The 16166-nt window shown below is 52.7% G+C and overlaps 1 protein-coding gene across 1 annotated transcript; it reads right to left on the reverse strand.

Annotated features, from left to right (window-relative positions):
• Positions 1 to 15017: 15017 nt before the first annotated feature.
• On the reverse strand, positions 15018 to 16166 carry LOC127298289 (uncharacterized). Its single transcript, XM_051328184.1, has 3 exons — positions 16077 to 16166; positions 15916 to 16005; positions 15018 to 15836 (listed from the first exon to the last, which is right to left on the reverse strand). Exons 2-3 carry the CDS (start codon positions 15988 to 15990, stop codon positions 15480 to 15482), a joined length of 432 nt encoding a protein of 143 aa, XP_051184144.1. The 5' UTR covers positions 15991 to 16005; positions 16077 to 16166; the 3' UTR covers positions 15018 to 15479.

A 16166-nucleotide genomic window follows, 5' to 3' on the forward strand; every position in this document is an offset into this window, starting at 1 on the left:
TCTAGCTACTGCTATGGACCCATAGTCCAGGGGTAGACTACTCACTCATCACTCCGGAGGCGACCATGGCGGTGTAGAGTCCTCCGGGAGATGAATCCCCTCTCTGGCAGGGTGCCGGAGGCGATCTCCTGAATCCCCCGAGATGGGATTGGCGGCGGCGGTGTCTCTGGAAGGTTTTCCGTATCGTGGCTCTCGGTCCTGGGGGTTTCGCGACGAAGGCTATTTGTAGGCGGAAGGGCAGGTCAGGGGGCCACACGAGGGGCCCAGATGACAGGTCGGTGCGGCCAAGACCTGGGCCGCGCCGCCCTATCGTCTGGCCGCCTCGTGGCCCCACTTCGTTGACTCTCCGGTCTTCTGGAAGCTTCGTGTGAAAATAGGCCCCTGGGCATTGATTTCGTCCAATTCCGAGAATATTTCCTTACTAGGATTTCTGAAACCAAAAATAGCAGAAAACAGCAACTGGCTCTTCGGCATCTTGTTAATAGGTTAGTGCCGGAAAATGCATAAATATGACATAAAGTATGCATAAAACATGTAGATATCATCAATAATGTGGCATGGAACATAAGAAATTATCGATACGTCGGAGACGTATCACGGGACAAGTTTGATCAAATGATTAAGTCGAAGGAGGTGATAGCGACCAAGACTTTGGAGACCAGGCGTGTCATCATCGAGACGAAGAAGGAGGTGAGCCTTGCAAAGCTTGAAGCCAGCCGAGAGGAAGCAAAGGCCAAAGCCAAGTTGGAGGAGATGAGGATCGATGTGAAGAAGGCCAAAGCAACAAAGCTACTATTGGCCAAAGAGAGGGAAATCATGATGATGAACGCGAAGGAAATGAATGAGGTTCAGCTGGAGTGGTGGAAGGAGGCCTCGGCGGAGATCACGGCGAGGCGAAGAGCTGCTCGTCAACAGGCAACTACTGCTGCCGATGTGCCTCCAGGAGGTGGTGCCGATGTGACTCCAGGAGCTGTCGATGGTGCTGATGGCGGTACTGCCTATGTTTGATGCCGGCGGTTAGATCTGATGGTGAACTATGAACTGTGTCATTTGATTGTGTCATTTGATGTCTGCACTATGAACTATGCATGATTTCTATGCATGATTTGTTTGTGTTTTAAACTTCCAGCTTTGATCGATCATATGCAAATCAATTTCATAACCTTGTTTTTACGGGTTCGGAAGCCCCAGGCGCAGAACAGAGCCCGTAACGAAAACCGAAAAACAGAATATTCGAAAACCAAAAAACAGAATATTCTGTTTTTCGGTTTTCGTTACGGGCTCTGTTCTGCGCCTGCCATTTTTCGGCCTGTAAACACGAGTTCGGTGCACCGAACTCGTGTTTTTCGGTTCCACTTTTTACGGGCTCTGTTAGAGATGCTCTCACGTCGTCCTCTCTCCACGACCTCCCGACCACTTGTTTTCCCCTTTGTGCATTTCTTCATCCGAGAAACAGCCATGAATTTCTTCCACAAACCTCCCTCTCCCAACGCCCTGCCGCCGCCGCACCTCTCTTGCCGGAGGGCCGCCCGACGCCATCCCCCCGCTTCTCCTCTTATTTTTTCTTCCCTTGCAACTTTCTCTCACCAAGTCAATTACTAGATCCTCACCGGCGTTCGCTGTTGGTGGTTGCACCTTCTTCCCCGTTGCCGGTGTCTGCAGCACCTCCCCACCGCCGGACCTGCAAGCAGCTAGAGCCGTTGCTACGAGGGGACATCATGTGGGGAGATGGATGCTACGAGGAGGTCGCAGCATGTAGTCGGCCACCCGAATCCAGCATGGATGCGACAGCGGCGGGCGGCGGCACTGCAAACCTGGTGCGCTGCTGCAAGGGGGTATGTGGTTTGCTACCGACGGCGGCTGGGTCTGCTACACACGGAGGCTAGGGCTGCTACCCACGCCGGCCAGGTCTGCTACACACGGTGGCCGGGGATGCTACACACGGTGGCCGGATCTGCTAAACACGGCGCCCGGGGCTGCTACCGACGTCGTCCAGCTCTGCTACACACGTAGGCTGGCGATGCTAGCCAAGGCGGGTGGCGTTGCTGCAAAGATACGGTGGCGATGCTCCAGCGGTGATGCTGCGACCCGCCACCGCCGTTGCTGCGAGCGAGCGTCAAAGCTTCGGCGACGTCTTCTTCGACGACGGGCGGGGCTCACGGGAGGAGCGACGGAGGTGGTGCTGCATGGGCGACATGCGACGGCTACGAGCGGCAGGCGGAAGTGTTGCTAACGCTGGCCAGAGATGCTACCAGCAGCAGACAGGGGTTCCCTTGCGTTAGGGCATCTCCAACGGGGCGACCCATCCCGCGCCCGCCCGTCCGGATGGGTCCAGCCGGACAAAAATGCGGCCCAACGCGGGGACGCACCGCAAAAGCGGACGGCCGCGGTGTCCGGAACGACGCAAACCCGGCCCAAATCTGGGCCGGGTTTGCGTGGCCGTGGATGGCACGCGGCGTCCTCGTGTGTCCGCCTGGTCCACGTGGCTGGCCCAGCTGTCGGTGCCCCAGTCCTATTAAATGTGGACTAGGGGAGGGGGACTGTCCCTATCCAGTCCCCACTCTCCACTCCAGCCACACGCACGCGCGGGCTCGAGCTTCCGCGCCGCCATGGCCCCGAAGCGCGAGTTTCTCCCATCCGCGAACGACCACGAGGCCGGCAGCAGCCGGCCAGTCGCGCCGGCGGCGTTCGCCATGGGGCCGCCGGTTATCCCCAGACGCGACCAGGTCTACGTCACCGTTGCGGTGGCGCAGATGTTCTGGGACGCCGGCGTCCCATTGCCGTGGGGGGACGTGCACCTCCCCCACGGCTGGCACCTGAGCCCAGATTGGGTTCCGGTGCCGCCCATCCCGGCGTCCGGCCGCGCCCGCGTCGCGGAGATCCGGATGCGCCGCGCGCAGCTGCCGGCGGACCTCCAAGAGGACCCCGCGTACGGCGACGCAAGTCCCAACTGGGACTTGTGGTTCGAGGTGGAGCACGATGCGCGCCGGCACTCGTGCTTCACATCGGCGACGGCGCGGCCTCGCGCGCAGCCGCGTACACCTGCAAGGCGGGCAGGCCACCGCCCCGGTGGCCTGTACATCGACGAGCCCCAGCCCCAGCAGCAGCCCCTGCCGCAGGCTCAGCAGCAGGAGGACGAGGACGACCCGGAGCTGCAGGCGGCGCTCGCGGCGTCCCGCGAGCAGTGCGACCTCGACGAGCTGGCAAAATGGCCGCACCTCGCCGAGATGCTGCGCGCCTCCGCCCTGGCGGAGAAGGCCAGGAAGGCCCAGGAGAACGCCCAGGCAGAGGCGTGGGCCTTCCTCGAGATGGCGCGCCGGTAGGAGGAGCACACGCGCCAGGCGGCGCTCCGGGAGGAGGAGGAGCGTCGTGCCGCGTTCCTGGCGGAGGAGGAGCGCCGGGCCGCGCTCTGGGCGGAGGAGGAGGAGCAGCTCCGCAAGGAGTCCACGCGGAGGGCACGGCTGCACAGGCCGGCGAGCCCGCCGAACCCGCACTCCGCCTGGGAAAGGGCGCAGTGGTCGCCCTGGCCGGAGTCCCCGGCGCCCTCCGGCGTTTCGAGCCGGAACAACGCTTCGCCGCCGGGGGGCGTCGTCGTCATCGACGACGATGACGACGAGTACTACTGGGGGTAGTACTGCCGGCGGCCACCGCGTGCTCGCAAACCCTGGCTAGGGTTGGCTTTTTTTATAGTTTAAAGCCCATATAGGGCTTTCTTTTGTGTAAAAATTGCCCAAAATAGGGCTAAGTTTAATTACCAACTAGTTTAAATTAAATTTTTGTTGTTTTTCTTTTTATTTTTCATTTTGATTTTTGTTTTTTATTACATATGCGATGTGTCCGCGCGTTGGGCGCACCGTACGACCCAAACGGACATGCAGACGCGAGCCGCTATCCGCGTGTCCGCTCGGCCACCCAAACGGCCCAAAACGGACGGACCAGCGCGTCCGTTTGGGTCGCGCGGTTGGAGATGCTCTTAGCGTTTTTTCCTTGCGTGGAGAGTACGGTCGGGAGGAGAAAGACAAGCGCGAACGATCAAACGGTCAATAGGAACTTGATCAGACGGCTCTGGACCTGGGGGATCGGGGATTTGACCCCCCGGCCCAAAAAAAAAATCTCCGGGGCTGGGCCGCTTCGTCTGGGCGGCTTCCCAAACCCTCCCCTCCCCCGCCGCCTGCTGCCGTCGTCTCCTCGCGGTCAGACTGCACCACTTCGCCCGCCTAGCCCTTCTCCCTCCTCCTTCGTCCTGCCCAGCCTTGCCTGTGTACCCCCATCACCGTGAGCCCGCGAGCAACCCCACCGTATCCCATCTCCGGCGAACGCACCCCTCTGCCTTGCTTCGTTTAGGGCTGGAATTCGAGCCGAGCCGAGCCAGCTTGACTCGACTCGCTAAAGCTCGGTCAACAATCGAGTTAGCTCGACTCGACTCGTTTAACAATCGAGTCCAGATTTGAAACTCGGCTCGACTCGCAAAGCTCGCGAGTAACTCACGAGTAGCTCGTTTAAAACTATCAAATAGAATATGTAAAATGTACAATGCATTTTTTTCCAAATATTTGGGCATGAAGGATGAAGAAAAAGCATTAGGATTATGGTACCAGAACAATATAAACATAAGATTGCCAAGTTGAGAAACCACAATATATAGTTGCCCATTTTGGTGGGCTTGGTCCAACTTCATTTTTACCAACCTAAACGAGCTACTCGCGAGTTCAATGAACTCGACTCGTTTAGCTTCAACTTGTTTAATGACAAAATATGAAACTTAGCTTGGCTCGTTATACACCGAGTTCGAGTCGAACCAATTCGAGTCATGAGTTACTCATTTAGCTCACGAGTTTCGATTTTTAATTCCAGGCCTAGCTCTGTTGCCTAGACTCGCAATTGAGATGTGTTGAGTTGGGCGCGGTGCTGCGGGAGATGCTTTCAGCGACTACTGTTGCTCTTGAATCGTCTTCCTGCCCTGCCCTGCGGCCGGTGATCCTCCGCTGTTATGGCACGGCTGCCGTTGCCGCCAACTCCACCATCTTTCACCCTCGTCAAGAAAGAGCCCGACACCAAAGCCGGCGCCGCCGTCGCTCGCACGCCCCACCCGCTCACCCACAGGAAGCCCCGCCGGGACCGCCTTCCCCTTCCTAGAACCCCAATTCAGTCGTTCCTCACGCCCCAAACTATCCCATCTGGCACTTCAACACCCGATTGGCGATTTGCACAAAAATAACCCAAAAGTTAAAGAAAAGCACAGACTGACCCTCCGGCGAAACTATTTCACCAATTTAACCCTTTTGTGTGGCGCCCCTCCCACGGGCGCCACACATGCCCATGTGGCGCCCCTCCTGCCGGCGCCACTCCCAGCTGACGTGGCCCCCTCGCCGCTGAGTTGGTGCGCCCATCCGACGTGGCAGCATGTGTGGCGCCCCTCCCAGCGGCGCCACACATGCACTTGTAATTGCCCAAAACATACTGTGAGACAATTCGTCTGGGACTTAGCCGTTTTGCGAGGCTCTATGTGTGGCGCCGACGCCACGGGCGCCACAGTAGCACGTGTGGCGCCGATGCCGCGGGCGCCACACATAGAGGCTCACGAAAACGGCTAAGGACTTATCGTCCGGAGCCCCTGGATGTTTTCGACCCAGAAGTTTATATAAGTTGGCATGTGTGGCGCCGATGCCACGGGGCGCCAGTGTGGAGGGCGCCACACATTGACTTGTGTTAAAAACATGAAAAATCCTACCAAACTCCAACAGTTTTGAATACAACATTGGACACAACAAGTAGCAATTTCATGACATACACATATAACACTTCATAGGTCACATTGTAGCACATAGATTCAAACAACAAGTAGCATTACAGACCATGGTTCGAAATGACATAGGGTTCACAAATCGATACTTATGAAGATAGAGTTCACAACAACACGTAGCACATCCTAGTATCGTCCTCGACGTGCCATCTGTCGAGGGTACTCCTCGCCAATGCCCTCCGATAGGGGCTTAGGGTTGATGGAATCCTGTAGGCTGACACGAGACATCGGTTCACAGACAAGCGGGGAGAGCGATTTACCCAGGTTCGGGGCCCTCGATGAGGTAAAACCCTTACGTCCTGCATGTCTGTTCTTTGATTATGAAGACAATGGGTTACAATGGGGTGCCGAATACTTCGGCTGAGATCTAGTCGAGATTGCTATTGCTAGGGTTACCTAGTTCTAAGCTTTTCCGGGCTAAGATTGCTAAGATTGTTCGTGTTTCTCGGCAGCCCCTCTCCTGGCCTTTATATAGGAGGCCAGGTCTCAAGGGTCCTAACCGAGTACGACTAAGTTTACAGTAGTTTAGATCCAATCTTTCCTTGTTTGTTCGCTTCCTTGTCTTGCCCGTCAAGGAATCTTCTGGTGCGCCGTCCTAGTGGCCCATCTCGCCTTCAGGTATCTTCATGGGCCTCCAATTTGTCAATACCGGATAGGGCAATACTGGTTACCCGAAGGGTAATGCCCACGTCAGTAGCCCCCGAGTGTCTAGCCGAAGATAATTCGGGTAGAGACTAATGCATGTTTTCTCCTGACATTCTTCTCCTTCATTGTTCTTGTTCATCTTGATTATGCTTCATCTTCTTTTTATCGGGTGCGCGTCAGCGCTCCCGATGGGAGTAGCCCCCGAGTCTAGGTACGGATGCTTGCAATCCGTGCGTAGACTCAAGTTGTACTACTCGAATACTTTCCTCTGCCGATTTTTCGCAAATCTTCATAGATCATCCGATACATTTTCTTTACGCAAAGGATAATGAGTAACGTGCCCAACTTTTGTTGGTTAACTGCCGATGGCAAAACAATGTTACTCTACACAGAATCAAGTCCCTGGGCATGATCCTGGAGTGCAAAAAACTTTTAACGGGTATGCACCACGTCCTCCCGATGGGAGTAAATGTCGAGTCTGGATAGAGACTCAAACCTTATTCCTTCGACTGCTTATTCCGTCGAGTCTTCTTTTATCGAGTGCGCGTCAGCGCTCCCGATGGGAGTAGCCCCCGAGTCCAGGTTCAGATGCTTGTAATCCGTGCGTGGACTCAAGCCCTTCATCCGATGACTTTTTATGTTTCCTTCGAATGCTTCCAATTTATGACGTCATTGTTGACGTGTAACTGTTGCGGGCTGATTTGACGGGTCCTGACATGACGGGCTAGCCCTAGCTCTGTGCAATCAGTTTTTTTAGGGCTTGACCACTATGCGCGTAACGATCGAGGTGGCTCCTCGATTTTCACGCAATCGTGGGCGTAGTGGGCCGTCAGTTTCTCCCCTTCCTCGAGCGCCACGTGTCTACTTAACTCTTAACTTCTCCTCAAAATCTCCAAAGGGCAAAAAATTCCCAATCTTCTCCACGGTTCCCGCAGCATCTCCTCATTCTCCCCCTTCTTCCTTCTCTCGCCATTGTCGCGCCGCCACCACAGCTTTTTCAATCTTCCTCAGATCTCGCGATGGTGAAGAAGAAGAATACTGCCGCCGCCGCTAGCTCCACCAGCGGAGGTGCCACCGCCAAGTCCTCCTCTTCTCTTCCGAAGGGGAGCGCTCCGAGCGCCCCTCTCCCAGCTCCGGCGCTGCCAGCGCCGTCGAGCTCAATGGTCAAACCTGGGGACTGGGTAGCTTCAACCGTCACCAAGCGTGACGAGAAGAGGTCCCGAAGCTTAGGATTGATATCCTCCGACGCGGGAGATGTGATCCTTCCAGGTGCGATTTCTCGGCCTGATCCTCCTGCCGGATTTTCTGTGATGTTCTTATCTTTTCTTCACCGAGGCCTTTCGCTCCCCACTCATGGATTCCTCCTCCATCTCTTGCGGACGTACGAAATCCAATTATGGCAACTTACCCCCAACTCAATCCTCCATGTTGCTGTGTTCATCACCCTTTGCGAGGCGTTTTTGGGTATTGAACCTCATTTCGGGCTGTGGAAGAAGATCTTCTATGTGAAGAGATACAGCAGTAGTAATGGGTACTTTGTCACCGGAGGAGTAGGTTTTGTTGCTCGCTCAGAAGTCAATTACTTAAATTTCCCAATGAGAGAGTCCGTGCAAGGATGGAGGCTAAAATGGTTTTATGTCAAAGATTCCTCGTCACCCGAGTGTCGACTCCCCTGCTATGCCGATGTTTCTGAAGCCAAGCCCAAGGACTCTTGGAAGAACATTCTCTCAGCCGACGAAAGGGCCTCAGCCGAAGAATTGTTTGCCAAATTCCTTCGAATCAAAGAGGCTGACGGCCAAACTATGATTGGTATGGAGGTGGCAGCAGTATTCCTGAAGCGTCGAATCCAGCCAGTCATGGCCAGAGTTCACCCGATGTGGTTGTACTCAGGCCCAAAGGATGAGACCATGATTAATGTTGCCGATCTATCAGAGAAAGAGTTGCTCGATGAAGTCCGTCGCCTTACTTCCTTCAACCAGGAGGATTCGATTCCGCTGATCTCTTCTTATGCTCCCCTTGACGTTGATCATCCACCATCAGGGGTATTTTCCTTTCTTCACATCTCTACTATAGCTTCTTGCTTAGCCGACATAATTACCTTTGTTCTTACTTGTCATTTTTCTTTGCCAGATCCCTATGGCTTCTGAAAATACACGTGATTCACCGGATGATACTTCTGAGGGGAGAGGCTCCTCAATCCCCGTAGATTTTCACACCACCGAGCAAACAGGTCTAGAGGATGAATATAATGGTCCGATGGATCTTGAAGTTGCCCACGCTGATCTTCCCTCCTCAGCCAATTACACTTGTATCGCAGATGGATCAGTGCGTAACGTCGACACTGATCGTGATACTTTTGTTGATGTAGCTGCGGAAGGGGTCAAAGCTTCTCCTGCGAAGAGGTCAACCGGCGGCTTTGCCGATGAAGATGATCTCTTCGACATGTAAGTAGTTCTTTTCTGAAAGTTATGCTTTGCCTTCTTTACTTTTCACACCCTTTTTATAATCATAGTCGACCATTCTCCTTTGCAGTGACGAGGGCTTTATCGAGCCTCCGCCTAAAAAGGCCAAATCTGATGCTGTCTCGCCGGTCGTGGTGGCTTCCGAAGCTTCGGCTCCCAAGGCTGCCCCCATGGCTCAAGCATCGACTGCTTCTTCCCTTTCCAAAGGGAAGGATATTTCTCCAACTACTGCTACCGCGGTCCCTTTTTCTGTAAGTCCTCTTCTGATCGCAATACAGATTTCTTGGAGCGTGCCTTGTTTAATTGTTTTTCTTTCTTTCTTAAGGACCTGCGAGGCGTTATTTCTTCTCTGGAGGTTTTCGCCTCCCGAATCACTTCCTTAGAGGCTGACAAAGTTCGACTGCAAGAGGAAGTCGAATCTTCTTCCTCGAAACTGGACGGCGCAGTCAAGATAGCTGCCGCGGCTCGCCAAGAGATTGATTCTCTGAAGGAGGAACTGGCCAGACTGAGAGAGGAGCTGAAGGAGGAGGAAGCATCCAGGCTGGTGGCTGAGGCTCGAGCAGCCGAAAAGGATGAAGTCCTTCGTCAATCTTCTTTGGCCTTGCTTGGTAATTTCTAACATACTTCTGTCAAATGTCGTACTTAAGGATTCAAACTTTTTGTTAATGACTGAATTTTTTCCTTCCTTTCCACTACAGAGGCAGCAAACATCCCTGTCGATGCCCTGGAAAGAGTTCCAAATAACTCCCCAGCGAACGCTGTATCAATGATTCTTGCTTCTCACCAGCTTACTCAAGAGCTTCTTGTGAAGGGGAAGGGTGCCCTGGCACGGATGCACTCGATGATCTTCCCCAAGATTAAGCAAGAAAAGACCCTGGGACTGCTGATCGATACTTTCGCGGTTGACACCAAGGAGGTCATCGAGGTATTCAAGCGTACATTGCGCACTTTTGGTGCTGTCCTTGCCTTCCAGCTTATGATGGGTTACGGCTTTAAGGGTGACATCGAGGAAATGACTAAGGGTCTTCCAAAAGAGCAAGACGGGCAACCTGTTGATTTGAGCACCTTTAAGGCGTCTGCTCTTACTTGTGCCCGTCAGCTCCTTGAACTAGTTTCATCAAGGAAGTCGTCGGCTGGCCCCAGTTTATCGACTCAAACCCAGCTCCCTTGATTCTTGTAACAAACTTGTGCCTTGAGCTGATGCGAAACGTTGCTCTGCCGCAAAACTCATGCTTGTAATAAACTCCGTGCTAGCAGTGTTGTTAGCACACTTTTGTTATGATATCACTTTCTTGCACTTCTCCCGATGGGAGTTATTTTGGATGTTCGGCTGTACCATATCCATCACCTCTTTATAATCAGTATTTTCTGCAGGTCTTCCCAGTACCCTCGTTTGCAGACGATTCGTCGGGTGCTCTTCCTAAAAACGATCGGATCCAGCGCATGAAAGACCGGATCACGCAGATGGAAAAGGACTTACGCAGCACTTATGCCTTAGCTGCCATCATCAATAAAAAGAGCGAGATTGCAGCCGACGTGGAGCGGTACATTCTTGGCGAGCTGCATAAGGCTACCGAAAGTTTAAACTGTAAGTTTCCTGATCCCTTTGCCTGTTTGCTAGCAACTTCTTGTCTGAGTCTTTACTAATTCTTTTGGCAGTCATAGCGTTGAACCATGCGGAAGAGAATAAGCGGATACACGAGCGAGTGCATGCTTTGACTCAGCTTTCCTCATCCGAAGAGATTTTCTGGCGGGAACACTCGAAGGCCTCGGCTGTCGTCAAATTTCAGGATCGAGTGCAACAGGTCCACCAGTTCTTCGACAAGTGCTACAAGGCTATGAGGGTAGTTTGGAAGACGATGTTTCCTTTGAATGCAGTTCCTCCTACTCTCTTGACTTTGATGTCTGAGTTTGGAAATGCCAAGAAGGTTCGGGAGCTAGTAAGATCCCAAGTCTTTGCAGGGGCCAAGTGCACACTTGCCCTTGTGCTTGCTTGTTATCCTTCAGCTTGCTTGTTATCTATCGCCAATGCAACTGGTGATTTCGAGGAGCTGTACCCGAAGGTTTTAGCACCTGCCCATATAATTGTCGACAGGCTTGAGGAGTTGTCAAAGGTACCTGAGGAAAGGGAAACTCCGCAAGGGTGATGTAAAGGTGTAAAATTACTTTTGTAAATTGTATTGGCTAGTCCATCCGAGTGTTCGGATTTTTTGAGCCAAAACTTTTTATCTGATTAATACATGAATATGTACTTTTACTATGCCGTTGGCAAATATTCAAAGGAGCGAAGCTTAATTGCCCGTTGGATGTATGTGTACTAGTTGGTTAGCAAATCATTATGAGTGATCAGCTCGTGTTGCAGATTTTGCTAAACCTGTTGTATGCGCAACTTTACTTTCAACTGTTTGTAAATTTCGACAGTCATTCCGAATTTTTCGGGTGTAATGTTTCTGCCGATGAGCCCGTTGCTCTCTGATATTTCCATAAGTGAAATATCGAGCGTGGTTTGTGTGTGAGTTTTCCAAACTCTTGCTTTGTACGGCACTCGTAGAGGCATCTCAAGCAGAGGGGAGGATTAATGTCCTTATTCTTCTTTGCAGTGCTCGTAGAGGCTTTTGCCTTAGGCGCTGTCTTCTGCCACGCGTTAAGTTATGCCGTTACTTGGCGGTAGCACGGTCATAGATGCTTTAGATTACTGCAATACTTTAACAAGAATCGAAACTTAAGTGTTTATTGATAAGGTAAATACGAAACTAGAGGGCGAAAAACAAGAGGCCCTGTGTAAAGTAAAGGAAAAATTTAAAAGCTAAGGAAGAGTTTTATCAAGGAAGGGGTTCTTCTCTTCTTCAGAGGCATCTTCCGATTTCTTTGCCATGCTGATGGTTGCTGCAGCGCTATTGATTTCGTCAGGTGCTTGGGCAGTGATTGTTAGCATCTTGCCGCCTCCTATCTCTTCTGCTTTGGCCACTGCCAAAACTTTTTCCGCCGATGCTTTTGCTGCTGGTGCTTCAGTTGTTGGCTTCTTCTTGATCTCCCTGTCGAGTTTTTCCTCCTTGATTTCTTGTATCGTCAATTTTGGCGGGGGGTCGACAGTCCCTTGCCGTGGCCCAAACTTTGCAGCAATCCTTTGGAAGTCACGATCACAATTGTCCGAGCGCGAGAAGCTTCCGTAGACTGTGATGTTTTTCCCGTTGTTCCCTGGCATCTTCAGCTTGAGGTATGCATAGTGTGGTACAGCCATGAACTTGGCATAAGCTGGTCTCCCGAGTATGGCGTGATACTGCGATTCCCAATTCACGACTTCAAACTCGATCTTCTCCTTCCTGAAGTTGTCGGGTTTGCCGAAAACGACGTTCAGGTATGCTTTGCCAAGAGAGTACGCTGGTGAAGTAGGGAGTATCCCATGGAAGCGAGTATCTGAGTCTTCCAACATTCTCATGGTGATCCCCATACTTTGAATTGTGTCAAGGAATATCAAGTTGAGTCCACTTCCTCCATCCATGAAGACTTTGCTCATCTTAAACCCTCCTATCTGTGCTTCGACCACTAGGGCGGCGTGTCCTGGCTTTGGTATAGTCATCGGGTGGTCCATTCGACTGAACGTGATTTCCTGAGACGACCATTCGACATATTCAGGAATGTTTGCCATGACGCTTTCTGCCAGATTGATTTCTCGGGTGAGCTTCTTCATCTCTCTCCTTGAAACACCTGTCCTGTGGATCATATTCATTTGCCCACGTGGTGGTGGGAACGCCTCGTTGGGTTGATGAGGTTGAGCTTGCTGTACTTGATGCTGTGACGGGGGTGGCGGTGGTGGTGGTGGTAGCTGTTTCTGGCCTGCCTGCTGGATAAGTTCATGCATATCGAGGAACTGCCGACAATCCTTGAGCAGGTGGCTAGACTTTACTTTTCCATCCTTAGAATCGGTATAAGAATGTAGGTAGCAAGGGGCGTTGATCTGTTCAGCGTAAGGAAATTTGGGGGTTCTCTGAGGTCGTGGTTTATAGTTGCCACGGTTCCCAGAGTCGTTCCGATTACCGTCATGCCGATCGTCTCGCCTGTTGTCGTACCGATCATCCTGTCGATCAGAGTAACCTGCGGCCACCAAGTTATTGTCATCGTAACTGCGGTTCTTCCTTCTCTTGTTCCGATCCCTCCGGCCACCCGAATCATTTTTCGGCTGGTCATCCTCTTCATCGTCAATACGCTGTCGTGGCTTTCGGACGTTGTCTTCACCATCGGCCCAGCTGTTGGCGATTTCCATTAACTTGGTTATGGTTTTCGGCTTCTTGCGCCCAAGTTCTTCTATATAGCTTTCACGTCGGATGCCATCACTGAACGCGTCGATTGCTCTGTCGACGGATACGTCTTCCGTAGCATTCAGGAGTTTGGTGAACCTCCCGATATATGCGCGCATCGATTCTTTCTGCTTTTGCTGACAGTGTCGTAACTCCTCGATCCCGACGGGCCTTTTGTAGGTTGCTTGAAAGTTAGCAACAAAGGCTTCTACTAGGTCATCCCATGACTTGATGGAACCCTTCGGCAGCCCTCTGAGCCAGGCTCGTGCTGAGTCCTTTAGGTAAAGCTGCAGGCATTGTATTGCTGCTATCTGATTCCCTTTTTGCAGAATTACTGTCTGCAAATAGTCCTCTATCCAGGACCTCGGTTCCTGCTGCCCATCATATTTGGCGGCGTCGGTAGGTGTAGGTTTGAACTTCTTGGGTGGCATCGCCTCCCGAATTTTGTAGCTCAAACAATCGGCTCCTCTAAGCTCGCCGTCGTTCTCCTGGGTTTCGTCCGAAGAATCGTTGTCGAGTTCTTCTCTGATGGCGCGTCGTCGCCTTGCTTTGTCGATCCTACTCTGTGTGATTTCGTCCCGAGCGTCTTTTGCGCGATGTTTTGACCCGTTGGCCTGCAGGGTCTTCTCTTTCGGTGGAACTAGATTATGTCCTAGTATCGCAAGACTCTCCAAAGCGCCACGGTGGGCCTGAGCCATGGATCCTTCGGGACGCTGGTTAATGAGGTATGCTGCAAGATTGGCTGTTGCTCCTGCGACGGTTTTTGGTCGTGGCATGCCCGCGGTGTCCGTGGTCATAAAAGACTTGGTCAGGTTTGATGTTATCTCCCTTGCGTCATCTTCCGAAAGCCTGGACATCCTCGATCGATGTTTGCCTCCTCCGTGGGTACTTCGGGAGGCACTCCCCTGCGAGGCCCTTCGTCGCTCGTTGGACCGGTCTGCCGCAGATAGGCGTTTCTCGAGGGTGGCTTGCTCCTTAGACAGGCGCTCCCGATTTTTCTCCAATATGGAGCGGTAAGCGTTGAGTGTGCCAACCGTGGTTCCCGCCGAAAGCGGTGTGTTGTTGAGCACGGCTGCCTTGGCTGCTGCCCACTCTTCTTCTGTAATGGTGTGGTCGCTATTGTCATTGCTGGCGCTATCCCCAAAACTAGCCCGCCTGCTGGAACGGGGGGTGCGTTCTCCGTCTCCTCTATTGGCGATGTAGACTTGGAGGGGCGCCACTCTTCGGGTGTCTCCTCGGATGACGCTATCGATGTTGTCCTCTCCCGACGAATAGTAGGCGTTGCAGATGAATGGCGTGTCGCTTGACCCTAGTCCATGCCTGGTGTCGCAGTTCATGCAGTAGTACGAGGTCATCTCCGAGGGCACGGGGTCATCAGATCCAACCGACATGGAGGATGCCGAACGAGGAGTCAATGGCGCGGACGGACTCGACGGGTTTGTCAGGCCAGCCGAAAGGTCGGGTGTCGATGACGCGCTTGGGCTTGTCGATCTGGAGATAGGAGATTCCAGTAGCCAGAGGATTCCTTCTGAGTTGACGTTGTAGTGGACGCTCCCGAACGCCATCTCCATGTTGCCTTGCAGACCAGAGAAGGTGGAGCGAGATGATTCGCTGTGCGGGGTGAATTCGTAGGAGCCAAAACGGATCGGGCTTCCCAGATGAGGCGATGATGGTGCTGATGAAGCTGCTGATGACATGACGGGTTCAGCCGATGTCCGATCTTGTGCCGACAGGCTCCCCACAGACGGCGCCAATTGTCGAGGGTACTCCTCGCCAATGCCCTCCGATAGGGGCTTAGGGTTGATGGAATCCTGTAGGCTGACACGAGACATCGGTTCACAGACAAGCGGGGAGAGCGATTTACCCAGGTTCGGGGCCCTCGATGAGGTAAAACCCTTACGTCCTGCCTGTCTGTTCTTTGATTATGAAGACAATGGGTTACAATGGGGTGCCGAATACTTCGGCTGAGATCTAGTCGAGATTGCTATTGCTAGGGTTACCTAGTTCTAAGCTTTTCCGGGCTAAGATTGCTAAGATTGTTCATGTTTCTCGGCAGCCCCTCTCCTGGCCTTTATATAGGAGGCCAGGTCTCAAGGGTCCTAACCGAGTACGACTAAGTTTACAGTAGTTTAGATCCAATCTTTCCTTGTTTGTTTGCTTCCTTGTCTTGCCCGTCAAGGAATCTTCTGGTGCGCCGTCCTAGTGGCCCATCTCGCCTTCAGGTATCTTCATGGGCCTCCAATTTGTCAATACTGGATAGGGCAATACTGGTTACCCGAAGGGTAATGCCCACGTCACCATCCTCGCGGGCTGCTTCCGGACGGCCATCCTCTTCGTCCGCTGCCGTGGCTGTTGTTGCTGCTGCTCCTGCTGCTGCTCCTGCTGCTCCTCCTGCTCCTCCTCTGAAGAGAACGGCTCGTCGTTCCTCATCCTCGACAAAGCTGATCTCCGCGGCGGCCCCTCATCCTCCTCAGTGACAACCTTCTTTCCTCGGTTGACATAATCTTCCGGAGTGTACCGGTTTGGACCCTTGCCCCTTGGCTTCAACTGGTAAGCTGACCGTGGGGCTTGCTTGGAGGTATGCTTTGGAAGTATGCCTTGACTCAGAATTAGCTCGTCCTCAGGAATCTTCACAGACATGAATACATGAGATTACAAAAGTTGAAATTAGTAAGAACATGTTTGATAGCAACAAAATAGTCCATACCTCCCGCTCTTCTGAAGAGGAAGATGTAGCGATTTCGCCTTCCCGGCAACCTAGCAAGCTGGCTAACCGCCGCATCTTTCGTGCAGTGTTCTGCGCCATGCCGTTCATGGTTACAAAGCCACCACATCATAGTAGCGTACATTCAAAGTTGGTGATCATACCTTAATGAAATACCGCAACGGTCCGACAGGCTTGTCATCTCTCCCGCTCTACTCCCACATAACCTCGCACTCCTCAGCTGTTTTTTGGAT

Source organism: Lolium perenne, chromosome 5 (genome assembly GCF_019359855.2).
Source record: "Lolium perenne isolate Kyuss_39 chromosome 5, Kyuss_2.0, whole genome shotgun sequence".
Classification (NCBI taxonomy): Eukaryota; Viridiplantae; Streptophyta; class Magnoliopsida; order Poales; family Poaceae; genus Lolium; species Lolium perenne.